Genomic DNA, 14,850 nt, shown 5'->3' on the forward strand with positions numbered 1-14,850 from the left:
CTACTGCACTTATTGACAACAGGGTAAACAGCTAGATGGAAATTCGATGAGCGCTACTATACAAAAATTATTTGTCAGCCCGGGATCTGGGCTACAAATAATTTTTGTATAGTAGTGCTCATCGAATTTCCATCTAGCTGTTTACCCTGTTGTCAATATTTGCAGTAGCAGAAGTCTTCGGGGTGATTTACAGCATTTAATTGGGATTTTCGTTTAATAATAATTATCCATTAATTAGCATTTGAACAAATGCAACTTCCAATTTATTTCCATCTGTGAATTTAAAATAGTTCTATAAACATCCTAGGTTAATTAAGAATCTTCATGCAAAATAGCAAAATTAATCAGTCCAGTAGTTCAGACGTGATGATGCGTCATTCGTTGATTTCCTATCCCGTACGTGTATAAGTCAGTTCTTTCCTTTATTATATTTATATTATAGATGATAGACTTCTGTTTTTTATGTTGATATATTGAATACGATTTTACCATGAAATTGTTGTTACTAAAGTCACATATATAATGCAAAAGTATTGTTTTAGTCAGTACAACAGTACATTTGGTAAAAAATGAACATTTACAAAATTTCTATAAATTTAATTTATTTTCGTATATTTTTTTCAGACAAGGCAAATTGGTGCGCTAACAATTTCAAAACTAAAAGTAGTTGCATATATTATGTACACAATAATATGGAATTGGAATGAATCAACTTGATAAAATTAAGATTCAGATCAACTTTTATCCTAAAGTAATCACTTTTCTTTTTTTAGATGTTTTGTTGATGGAGATGAGCAGCTCAGCTCTATTTACAATGTAAAATTCAAATGAACAAACATTACTTTGAGAGCTGCGCGTCTTCTAATAAAATTATTCAATTTCAACAAGATATTTAAAATATATCTTATTAAAGAGATAAGACTGAGGTGATTTCACACGTTTTTCAGCTTCATTGGTAGAAAATACAAACTAAATCTGCTACATTGTAAATAAGATTTACATAAATTACATACATACATTGCAAATCACTTCAAATTTTCTAGATAATAATAATCAAACATCTTATCAACAGTAGAGACTTACAACAACCAATTCATTGATTGGTGTAGAGTGAAATTAACTGTAGTATAGAATCAGCAGGGCACGTTAAACTATCTGTCTCGGCTGAAGTATGACAGTCGTAAGGCTCAAATGATATATTCAGGCGGTGGGACCTTCCCGCAAGGGACTCCCCACCAACAAAAGCCATACGAATTCACTTTAGAAGGGATCATTCAAGTTATTATGAATTATTAAGTTTGTTAATATGGTTTTTTACTAGAAGTATCTTGGTGTTAATCAATTCAAGGATGACTTTCTTTTCAAAAATTCAAGACAATTTTCAATTCAGTCAGCATAAATTATGATTCTTTACAATAATATTCTCCATTTGAAACCAAGAAATAAATATGATTTTAAATTTGAAGGCAGATCATTTCAGTTAACATTGAAAAAAAAACAACTTATAGAATCTATATAATTTAAAAACGTTATTCTCTTACAGAATGATAAGAGTATAATTCTATACTCTATACTCTCAAATTTGAAGGCAGATTATTTAGTAACCATTGAAAAAAAACAACTTATAGAATCTATATAATTTAAAAACATTATTCTCTTACAGCAAGATAAGAGTATCATTCTAGACTCTATACTCAAATTTGAAGGCAGATTAATTAGTAACAATAATTAAAAAAAAACAGCTAATCGAAACTATAGATAATTTCAAAATGTTCTAATTCCATAGAATCAATAAAAACGTTTAAGCTAACTAGTTTAGATTTAGTTTACCATTGAAAAAAAATTTAGTTTAAATTGATAAGAGTATCATTCTAGACTCTATACTCAAATTTGAAGGCAGATTAATTAGTAACAATAATTAAAAAAAACAGCTAATCGAAACTATAGATAATTTCAAAATGTTCTAATTCCATAGAATCAATAAAAACGTTTAAACTAACTAGTTACAATTTAGTTTACAATTGAATGGAAGAGAGAATCGTAGAACACTGGAGCAACTTTCCTAAAGCAACAAATTATCATAAATTATTATTATATAACAAATCATAACAACTATGAGATTTTATTTACAAATGATATGTGTGAACTCTTGATTTTCAATGAATGACACGTTAACTATGCGGGTAAAGCTAAGATGTTGGTCAAGATATTTAACAATCACTCTTATAAAATTATAAAATAGGATTTAGATGTAGTGGGTTATTATTGCATTGCATTGCAAAGGCACAGTTCACTTGTAGGACTCGAGCGATTTGCTGAGGCAGAAGGCGAAGCACATGACTATCAGCTCAGCCAGAACCACTCCCACCATCACCCAGATCACCCAGTTGATGTGGTCCAGTACCCAGTTCACCATCGTCTTGTAGCATCCCTGTCAAAATCACAATCACAAATGTGTAGAACAATAAGAATCGAACAATAATAATGTAAAAAGATAAAAATATGTGGAGAACACTATATTAGTTCAGGCGCTGGCTTACATTGAGCATACATGAGAGAGGCAGAGAATTTGACTTCGGATTATTGTTAGGGGGTCTTTAGTGTATATGAAACTCGATGTCGTCACGTCCCAGGGTGGTCGACAGCTTGGGGGGGAGGGGGGTAAGTTGTAAAAAACGCGCGTTTATAAAATCGCCTGTCCTGCAGTTACTATTCATAGTACAGCTTTTAATTTTTTCTCAATATTATGTACACATAACTGGCTTTCAATGTGGTCCTATACATTTTTGCGATAAACCGCATAGTTTTTCCGTAAAAAAATAAAATATCTCGAAAAATGTATTTTTTTATTATGGACTTTTTGTTATTTCTCGAATATTCAAGTAATTAGCCGACTTAGAGGAAAAGGCTCCCAATAAACGTTGTAGGCCGTTTCTTGCTGAATCCAATGATATAGATTGAAAGATATTAGATTGAATGTTAATAACTTAATCTCTATAGATTCTATTAGATTGAACGGAACTTGGCAAACACATATGTCCATCATATGTATGATAAGTTATGTTCAATCTAATAGAATCTATAAAGATTAAGTTATATTAACATCTCCTTAATAACTCTGGTGTAAACGCAGCTTTAGAGTTGTATTTCCTTTGTAATCAAATATTTAGTCATATCACATGGGAGTAATTGGCATTATTTGTGCTTCAACTGTAAATTTATATAAAGAAAATATTTTACTCCTGTTACACGATGCTCTAAATGGGGGTAGCCTATATTATTTGTTTAACTTACTCCATTACTTGACTTTCGCAATTCCAACGTGATCATTGAACTAAATCGAATAATTATTCTCTCCTAATGGAATATCAGTTTTTTATCGACTGAGAAACACATTAGGATTCCTAACCGGATGGTTTATTATTACAATGTAATCATAAATAATGATAATGAGATGAAGTTTGTAATTTTGACCATAATTAGTATATTATGATGAGAATTATCAATTATAAGGGCTTGAGAGTTGAAAAATCGTGTTCAGCGACCGAAAATACATAAGATAGCGTTCCTGAAATACATAATTTGAATGCATAGACTAGTAGGAGCGATGCGATAGACAGACCATTACGCGCATTAATCATGGGGGAGGACCGCGCCGCAGCGTAACAGTGCTACTTATCCCCCTCCCACCGCCGCATCTATGATCGTAACCCTCAAACTATATATATCATTGGATTCAGCAAGAAACGGCCTACAACGTTTATTGGGAGCCTTTTCCTCTAAGTCGGCTAATTACTTGAATATTCGAGAAATAACAAAAAGTCCATAATAAAAAAATACATTTTTCGAGATATTTTATTTTTTTACGGAAAAACTATGCGGTTTATCGCAAAAATGTATAGGACCACATTGAAAGCCAGTTATGTGTACATATTATTGAGAAAAAATTAAAAGCTGTAATATGAATAGTAACTGCAGGACAGGCGATTTTATAAACGCGCGTTTTTTACAACTTACCCCCCGCCCCCCAAGCTGTCGACCACCTGGGACGTGACGACATCGAGTTTCATATACACTAAAGACCCCCTAACAATAATCCGAAGTCAAATTCTCTGCCTCTCTCATGTATGCTCAATGTAAGCCAGCGCCTGGACTATATCAAGTCATTGAGAGAATTTATGTAAACGACAAAGTATTACTATAGATGTAGATTGGAGATAACCAATTTTGTATTCTGGTGTAGCCCATCTCATTTTTCAACATGATACATTCATGGCTTGTCATTATTAGGCTGGGCGCACACTGGTTAGTCAAGACAAGACAAGTCATGATCAGACACGTTTAGTCACAATACTTTACACAGTTGCTTATGAAGACATGTCCAATTGCAATAACTAAACGTGTCCGATCATGTCTTTTCTTGTCTTGACTAACCAGTTAGTCAAGACAAGACACGTTTACAAGTCACAATACTTCACATTGTAGCTTATGACGCAACTCACACTGATTAGTCATTGCAATTAGACATGTCTTGACTAACTGTTAGTCAAGACAAGAAAAGACATGGTCAGACACGTTTGGTCACGATACTTCACATTGTTGCTTATGACGCAACTCACACTGAATATTGATTGCAATTAGACATGTCTTCATAAGCAACTATGTGAAGTATTGTGACTAAGCGTGACTAGCGTGACTAGCCTACGGGCGATATGTATTTGATGTCATTATGTATGTTAGGAATTACGCTGTAGAAGAACTATGGAATGAGACTCATGGTTACTATACTAGATTTGGGAGGATAACGGAAAGACACAGGCTACAATTTTTTAAGAAAAAGACGCACTACATGGGAAGGAAATACTTCACACTTTTGGATTGACTCTGTACCTCTAATCTTGAGTGTAATAATAAATGAGGGAAGAAATTTAATTTTAGTTACACTTTTGGCAGATTATTCATTCCTTCATCAATAAAGTTCACAATTAATCATACATTATGTGCAGATAAGGCGGTCTGAAAACTTGAGTCAACAGAAAATTCTGATAAAAATTATTTTTATGATTCTATTGATGGGAGGGGGAAAGATAATATATCAGGGCCATAAAGTGCCAGAGGAAAAAGAGCAGGAATAGATAAACAATAAAAACTATGAAATTCAATTAAATTGATAGAGGATGAATACTGAGAACGTTTTAAACAACTTTGAGCATATTGTTATGAAAACGAATTAAATCAAATCTACTTGCCATACGATTTCAAAACAAGTGCAATAGAGCACTACCTACCTCCATAAACAAAGCCATAGTGCATTCTGGTGACGTCAGCACAGGTAGGGCTTCTACACAAATAAAAATTTGTTGATTTCAGCTGATCTATATCAGCTAGTGTTTTTATTGGTGCAGGAGCCCTACCATTGAGGAGTCCGATGGTAGCAAGCATTCAAAAGGCACACCAGTGTTCAATGTTAAGTCGGGCCTAGGCCACAAACTCAAGTTCTGTCGTAAATTTGTCAAACTCTTTAAATAAGGATGATACATGTGCTGACGTTACCATCAAGCACCTGTCTTGCACTATGACTTTGTTTATGGAGGTAGTGAATAGAGACGCACTTGAGAAAACAAATTGTCATGTTATTCTTTTTCTTGTATAGATAATAGTTATTTGTATATCTAAAGTGAAAAGTGCTGTTTTTCTCCTTGAGGGAAAAGTTTGAAGCCCGAGGCGAAGCCGAGGGCAACAATTTTCCTGAGGGAGAAAAAACATTTTTCACTTGTGATATTATACACAACATTTTTCCTCCAACTACATTTTTATAAAAACTGCAAATAAAATAATTTTTAAAAACGTACGTGACCAAACAATGTGTTACAACATAATCTAAAACGTAAACAGCTGGGCTGGCTTGTAATCACAGTTCTCCGCCGACATCGCTATGCGCTATCTGCCATGCAAAAGTTGTAACAACAATGGCCGCCACAACTACAACTTTGATGAAGTTCCCGTTTCAAATTTGATTAGTTAATAAGGAATATACAAAAAGGAACATGGAATATAAAAAAAATATTTATACATGTTTTTAGTATAGTGATATTAAGTTTGTAATAATTTTAGCATACAAACAAAAATTTCATATATTGATCAAATGTCTGGTTGAGGTATTGAGTTTAGTTGGTTTGATGACTACTCTATATGCTTCCTCATCTGAGCTTAGACCTTCTAACCTATTTCAAATGTACGTTTTTAAAATAGAGATGCTTCCCAAAGTAACATTAAATGGAGTTACTTTTTTCCTGGAGGGATTTTTCCTGTTTTTTTCCTCCCGAGAGCGAAAAAGTGACACTTTAGTATTATGTTCCAGGAAGTAAAGTAAGCACTTTGGGCAAGAGGTGGAGGAAAATATATTTCTATTCTATTCAAGAATGGTGATAAAGCATAATTATGAATAAACTTAAAAGTTTATGTGTATCAAGCGGTATTTTGAGACAATTTTCAAAGAGAAAACTTACCGTTTTGTAGTAGGAATTGGCTTCCGACGGACTGTATGGACAGTTGGGATCTTTGGGACTAAACCTCCTGAAGTCTCCCTCCAGAACGCAGCAGGCCACCGGTACAGTCATGTTACCTTCTTTGAACTTCTCCGAAGTCTGGAAATCTTTGTAATCATCAACTCCACAGCAAGACATCTGCAAACATTATTTATTTATTTCAATTTGTTCATTTATCATAAACAATATACACAATTCAGGTAAAAACAACAATTTTTTTATCATTATTTTATTTATTTACTCTTATGGCTTTTATTGGCAGAGAGATCCTTCCGGATGTTCTGCCTTGCCGTATTACCCAATGTCATTTCCTATCAACACTCAAGTTTATAGGTTATGTCTTGGGTTCTTTATTTTTCTCACTAAAAATTTGCACTTCCACTTCCTGAGTTCCTATTTTATAAATTTTAAAATCAAGAAAACTATTTTCAAACAAAAAATCACATTTAAAAAGCAAAAACTATAATAATTTTGATGATAATATTTTATCATTATAGAAAACCATGATGAGCAATTACAATATTGGCTTCAGAAATAATTACTTCATGGAACTATTTCAGAAATTATTTGCAGACCACACAAGAAGCCCAGAAAGCTTTCTAAACAGAAACCACTGTCACAACACAACGAATAGAAGCCTTCTTATCACGAACGTGGCTAGGAAGGCAATATACCAACGACACTTCAACCACCTAGCACCTAAACTCCACATTTTACTTCCTGTACACATCAAGATAATAGAAAACTCAAGAAAATTTAAATTCGCCGTTAAAAACTGGATCACAACAACCGGAAGACATAATATAGAAATCATAATTTCGAACAATATGTGAGCTCACTTACCCAATGTATTTGCACCCCCACTCTAAATTTAGTGTATTACTATTACACCTGAATAATCCACTTGCCAGCTGATTGATTATGAATAATTCTATAGCAATGGTTTACAAAACATCCCACGGCGTGGGTTGCTTTTCGTGGTTTAGCGTGGGTCTACTTTGCGGCGGGCCTTACACTCTCGCCTAGCCATAACAATAATAGCAGACGGTAGTCGACAGTAATCGGCTTGAGTTAACAAAAAATCGGCTAGAAATTTTGGAACATAAACGACCAATACCATGGGATAACTTCATATGCTATTTTATCTTTCACCGTTACAGAGATCCACAAAATTAGAGCTCAAAACCAATATTACAGTCGAATTCTAGATAAATTGGAGGATTTCTGAAGAATTAATCTGCATTAAACATGCCAAAATATTCATGGAAAAAAAAAACACCTGCTCTAGTACATGGGTTTTCCCTTAGTTGAATAGGTCAATCAATTTCCATAAGAATCAATTTATTTATATTTGTACGTAGTAAATTTAATATATTGCATTTTTTAATATTATGTAGCGTACATTTTATAGATTAGATTGCTTGTTTGTATATTGATGGAAATAGAATGTATTATTATTATTAGAATTATGGATACAAAATAATAAATCAAATAATAATTATGGATAAATTATAATAAATTCATAGGAAAGAAAAAAATTCACTGAAAAAAAACATGAACCCGTCTACAAGGTCTCAAACGGGCAATAATTTAGTTCTTGATGGAATAATTATGGATAAATTCATAGGAAAGTAAAAACTTTATTGAAAAAGACATGAAACCTCTCCAAGGTCTCAAATTTGGCAATAATTTAGTTCTTGATGGAATTAAGACAAGCCAATCAAATTTATTAGTCTTCCATACTATGATGAGATTCACGTTATAAATTCAGTAGAAATTAAAGGATATATAAAAATGTATATATATATATAAATATATATATAAATATATAAATATATATTATGATATATATAAAAATGTATATTTAATTTATATTTTGCCAAGCTTATCTTTCCACGGCCTTATTTCATTTCATTTATTTATCGTCACATTACATCAATTTTTGAGTAGCACTCATTTGACTGGTGACATGTCAATACTAGAACAAAATTATATTTAAAAGACTTAGTTCTTACTTCTTGAAAGTAAAATAAATAAATACACTCTATGATGTATCTCATCAAATTCACATGGAAATGAAAGTCACAAAAAGTTAAGTTACACTCTACAGCCCCTTTTCACAAATTAAAATTCGGCAGCAGAGTATAGGGCTTTCTCTACTAGCATTTTTCTGTTAGTTTGAATTTGTTTATTGAATCTAGATTTCTGATGGCTGCAGGTAATTTATTAAAATAAGATTCCAGAGGAGAATGGAGTTTTTTCTAGAGCTGTGTGCCTATGTACTGGAAAAGCAATGAGACTACTATTACGTGTATTATTTTATCTTATAGTTTATATAGTGGATAGCTGATGTGATTGAAACCATTCAGATCCAGGTATACAGAGTGTATACCAGTGTATACCAGATTCATAATTATGGTAAAATAATTCAATACGTGATAGTAGAGGTAAAAATAAGAAGAAAAGTTCTCATAAACATATATCCATAAACGCTTCATTAGCGAGCTATACAGAGTGAAAAATTTCGCCCGGAATTCATTTCCTCTGGTGAAATACACTGATGCTGAATTGTTTGGGGACTAGTTTTTTAAAAATGATGGTGGATTCATATATGGAAAAATATCTGAAAAATTGAATAAAACTAGTCTGGAAGCTGTAGTGTGAGTAGTTTTGAGAAAAAAGTTAAAATATGCAAGAAATCTACGTAGAAAAACACAGACTTCTACGTTTGATGCCCAATAACTTTCTTTAATGACCAGTAAACATATACTTTTTTGAAATAACAATTGTAGAGAATTTAATTCTGAAAAGAATTATGTAAGCTGTGTAAACTAAATTCAAATAATAGTTGAATAAAATGTATTCTTATATAGTACATTACACCACAAAAATTTCCTTTTTTATGAGGAGAGAACTAATAGCTCATAGGTTGTAGCTGATTGCAAATAAAATATTCGGTTTTTATGAAAAGTTTGATTCCTATATGAAAGTAACATAATTATCTAAATGACATTAAACTTATACCAAAAGACTAAAGATGATGATCAAAGTTACCTGCCGTTTTTTAAAAAGTAAACACTCAACACAAAAAAACAAAGTGAAATGGTTACAAAAAACTGGTTAATAGATTAAACAAAAAACACAACGCGGTTACAGTAGGCCTAACTTACAGTTTGTTGTTTTGTTCAACAGTGAGCTAAAATATTTCTGAAAATAATTTTCAGCTGATAATTTCTTTTGAATATTTTCTCATTTAAAACAAAATAGATCAGCTGTTTTGGAACAGCTGTTATTTAAATCCATGTTTTATATGCAATCAGCTACAACCTATGAGTTATTAGTTCTCTCCTCATAAAACAGCAAATTTTTGTGGTGTAATGTACTACATAAGAATACATTTTATTCAACTATTATTTAAATTCAGTTTACACAGCTCACATAATTATTTTCAGAATTAAATTCTCTACAATTATTATTTCAAAAAATTATATGTTTACTGGTCATTAAAGAAAGTTATTGGGCATCAAACGTAGAAGTCTGTGTTTTTCTCCGTAGATTTCTTGCATATTTCAACTTTTTTCTCAAAAACTACTCATACTACAGCTTCCAGACTAGTTTTATTCAATTTTTCAGATATTTTTCCATATGAATCCACCGACATTTTTTAAAAACTAGTCCCCAAACAATTCAGCATCGGTGTATTTCACCAGAGGAAATGAATTCCGGGCGAAATCTTTCATCCTGTATAGCTCGCTAATGAAGCGTTTATGGATATATGTTTATAAGAACATTTTTTCTTATTTTCACCTCTACTATCACGTATTGAATTATTTTACCATAATTATGAATCACCCTGTATATTATTATATAACATTGTTTGTTGATTCTTGTTAATAAGGTAATTCAAATTTTATTGAGAATCGATCAAAGGTGGCTTTGATTAAATGGCAAGTTGACATATCTACACGTGGATATTTATTGCAACTTTCAATGGCGTATAACAATTTGAAAAATGTTTTGAGTAATAAAAATTTATCATGGTAATTTTATTTTCAGTTTTATGTGAATACAAAAACCAGTAACCTTAAACAAGAAAGTGAACATCGATATAATATTGTATAATTCAACACTCAATTTTCTGGTACTTGTGACATGAGGTATAAAGAAGTTTTAGAGAAATAAACCAGTTTATCTACCAGTATACTACGATCAAGTTTATCCTAAGTGCTAAATGAGGATAACTACTATGAAATTGTGAATATTTATGCATCAAGCTTTCAAAGTTTTATTCGACTAGTTTATTCTGTTGCATTTCCTGTCTTTAAAAAAGTCCAGTTACTAAGAGAAAGAAACGGATTTTCTAATTGAGGACACTTGGGAAACCTTGACTCTGAGATTAACGTTGCTCATTCCGGGAAGTTGACAATTGACATCTTTTCCCTCTTAACGAACGTGAGAATTTAAAAATCTTACAAGAAAATCTTCTTGAAAAATCATCAAGAGTTATTTCAAGAATTGTAGCTTTAAACAATTTAGTCAATCTCTACTATAAACTGTCCAGCTATAATAAATAATAGTCCTTAAAGTTATGTTACGTCTAAATACCAGAAATATTTTTCATTGAATTAGAGATAAGGTTTACTGTCCTTATCTCTAATTCAATGAAAAATATTTCTGGTATTTAGACGTAACATAACTTTAAGGACTATTATTTATTATAGCTGAACAGTTTATAGTAGAGAGGGACGTGCTGGAATCGACCCCGGAGCTGTAAATTTGTGTGGAAAATAATTTTATTGTTTGGAGAATGCCAAATTGTTTGGAAACTATAAAATTGTTTAGAAGTGGATAAATGTATGCACAATAACGTTGACACGAAAATCGATGCTAAAAGTAAATATTTCATTCAATTAAAACTGTAAAATTTTTAATAATTTTAATTGTTGAATTATTTTATTGTTTGGAGAATGCCAAATTGTTTGGAAACTATAAAATTGTTAAGAAGTGGATAAATGTATGTACAATAGCGTTGACACGAAGAACGAAGCTACAAATAAATATTTCTTTCAATTGAAGATTGTGGACACAATCTAAATAGAAACCTATCTTGATTTAGGAATAAACTGGTCTGAAATAAAACAAAATACTAATCAAAAGCTAAAAACCTCTTTAGAGACAACTTGAGATGGAAATCCATTTAAATGAAGAAAAAGTACAGAATCCAGTTATTTTACCAGACATTTCACAATGTCACAGTCCTTTGATCTGAGGGAGAACATCAGTTCTCAAATAATCCATTCAATTATTCACTTCATATTATCTAATCAAAAATTCACAATCAGCATTTCGAAAGCGATAGCATTTCTTTGATTCCAATAAGATTTTTTCTACTCATTTATTTATTTATTTATAAGGTTAGCAAAAAAAAAAAAAAACAAGAATCGGAAAAGAAAAAACAGGCTATTGCCTAAAACTTCTTCAATTTCCTAATTTAGTTTTAAATTGTCCAAATATTATAGGTTATGTCCATTCAAATTTCTACACCAAATCACAATCTAAAATATAAATTAGAATAAAACAAACAATTTTAAATTTGGATGGATTAATAATAAAAGTTTCTCAAAAACATGAAACAAACTATAAATTCACAAAATAAAGAATAAAAACACTTAAATTTTGAGCTCGAAAATATCACATTCACCATAGCTATATAACAGCTGAAAATAAAAATAAAAACATTGGAAATTAATCAACCAACGTATTGATTAAAATAATTATGTAGGAAGAATCATGGATCCAGATCAATCCCTCAATGCAATTAATTGTATAAATAACATTATTCAACGATAAAGTAGATGAGTAAAGAAATCGAATCTGAAGTTACTAGTCTCTAAATTACTTCTGGTTTCATGTTCTCTCATCAGACAATATAATATAAGACAGCAGACGTTGAAAATTGGAGAACTTGAGCAGAAATCGCAAACAAAATTATTTTCTATTTAGCCTACCTGAGCCATCAGGATGTTCCATGTTACTGTAACAACATCTGCCTTATCGTTTGTAGAATAATAATCGCTGACTGTTGTCTTCAAAAAAGTTTTTGTCTCAGTCTCAGCCTGAAATTCACAAAAAAACATCAATAAAAGTCTATTTGAATTGAATTAAAAATATTAATGAAGTCAGATTAGATATAGTTTGATTTTCTTGTGCCAGATTTTAACAACATATAGCACAAATAGCAACGATATAAAATATTATTACTCATTAAAGTAAACTACATCCTCGAATATAATTCACAAAAAAACCAATAAAAGTCTATTTGAATTGAATTAAAAATATTAATGAATTCAGATTAGATATAGTTTGATTTTCTCGTGCTAGATTTTAATAATCTATAGCACAAATAGCAACGATATAAAATTATTACTCATAAAAGTAAACTACATCCTCGAATATAAAATATATAATTGAATACACTTCTTTCAAAATAGATAAGTCGAGTTGATATAACGCTTATGATCATTAATGATCTAATGTGATACAAAACTATAAAGAAATAGAAATATAATTTATGATGCATTAAATTCAACCCCCATTAAACTTATATTTTCCCCTTAATAGGTCCAACTATCTTCAATATTTATCTGTATCTATAATTTTTATCTGTAATGTGATCAATATGAGATGCACAGAGAATGTAAGTATTAAAAAAGAGCTAATGAATGATTGCATTTCCATTGAGCATGATACTTGATACAGAATTACGCTACCATCATTTTTCAACCAATCGTATTCATGAGTGAAAAACAGTACTTATGCAACTGTACTATGATGAGATTTGCTAAATTGTACTTTCACAAAATTGCTTAACTAGGTACATTGATGTTGCTCTCATTTTTGAAATAAATCCTGAGTCCGTATCCGTATGACCTAGGAATTACAGCAGTACATTTCATTTCACAGTAACTTTTAAATTTGCAAGAAATCGGAATAATGTGAGTATACAACATTTTTAAAACTTATCTCGTTTTTCACCAGAGGAAAAAATATGATGAAATTGATCATTAATTTTGCAAATACCTGTACAATATAGGAAAATATGAAATACCTATTTATGAAAATATAAAACTAGTTGAGGATTCTCTTATTATGGAAATAGATGGAAATTGAATGAATTGCCGAAAATTTAATAATCTACATCACAAAAAACAATATCACATATAAAACATTATGTACTGAATAAACTCATTTTACATTACATTATAGATTTTATGTACTTATATTATCTTAAATATACATTATTTACAGAATAATACAGAAGAGTATAATGGAATTTGTCATGTAAGTGATATCATTGAATAAAACTTGATTTGATTTGATATCACATATAAAAAATTATGAACTGAATAAACTTATTTTACATTGCACTACATATTTTATGTACTTATATATTGAATAGAAATGATGAAATATAGAATGAGATATTACCTTCCCTTTACAAGCCAGAGCAACTCCAACTGCCACAACCTCAATCAATAGTATTTGTCAGAAGTAGAATACCATACTGAAAAATAAAAAACATCATTATTCTTTATTCATTCATACAATAAGTACATTATCAAAATGATAGGGAGAGGAAAAATAAGATGACCTTGTGCTATTCCTCTCCCAAATTAAGATAACACATAGTCCGAAATAGGTTAAGTCTTGTAGTTCTTCAATTCACAAAATTTTTAATACTTAATATTTAATTCATTGATTATTAATACTGTATATCAATGGTGTATTCTGCATTACATCAATACAAACAATGATTAGCGAAATAGTCCTAAGTAATGAAATGATAAAATGACCTCTTGAAGGGAAGAACAAGTGCAGTTCTTGGGATGAGATGAATATTTTATTCAAATTGGTTTGAATTAAGAAAAAGTAGTCTTTCCTGATTGAAAATAGTGTGGGTACATACAGTACATGATTATTGAACACTGAAATGTGAAGTAGTACAGCAGGTATACATTTATTTCATACATTTATATACATTTTATTTTGTGAGATTCAAATCACACAACGATTCACTGAAAACATAATGAGAGCAGCACTTTATAAGTGTTCTAGAATAAGTAGCTATTTTCCTGTTGGCACTAAAAGAGTTAATTACTATTCAATGATACAGAGTACCCTGTACTATGGTATCTCAATACACAGTTTAGCTCCAAAATATATAAAACAGCCATTAAAAATATTGTAAAAAGGATAATAAGAACTCTTTTTAATGGTATTGATCGCCAGCTATTGGGAATTA

General features: G+C 30.8%; 1 protein-coding gene across 1 annotated transcript in view; it reads right to left on the reverse strand.

The window, feature by feature from the left end:
* Nucleotides 1-595: 595 nt before the first annotated feature.
* The window catches only part of LOC111058637 (tetraspanin-18), a 62,298-nt gene continuing 48,043 nt past the window's right edge, over nt 596-14,850 (reverse strand). Inside the window, 5 exon segments of the mRNA XM_039429595.1 lie at nt 596-2,431; nt 6,510-6,686; nt 12,557-12,664; nt 14,037-14,090; nt 14,092-14,112. Of these exon segments, the coding sequence (XP_039285529.1) occupies nt 2,291-2,431; nt 6,510-6,686; nt 12,557-12,664; nt 14,037-14,090; nt 14,092-14,112 (501 nt within the window). The 3' untranslated portion in view covers nt 596-2,290.

The sequence above is a fragment of the Nilaparvata lugens genome, chromosome 1 (assembly GCF_014356525.2).
Source record: "Nilaparvata lugens isolate BPH chromosome 1, ASM1435652v1, whole genome shotgun sequence".
In the NCBI taxonomy this organism is placed as follows: Eukaryota; Metazoa; Arthropoda; class Insecta; order Hemiptera; family Delphacidae; genus Nilaparvata; species Nilaparvata lugens.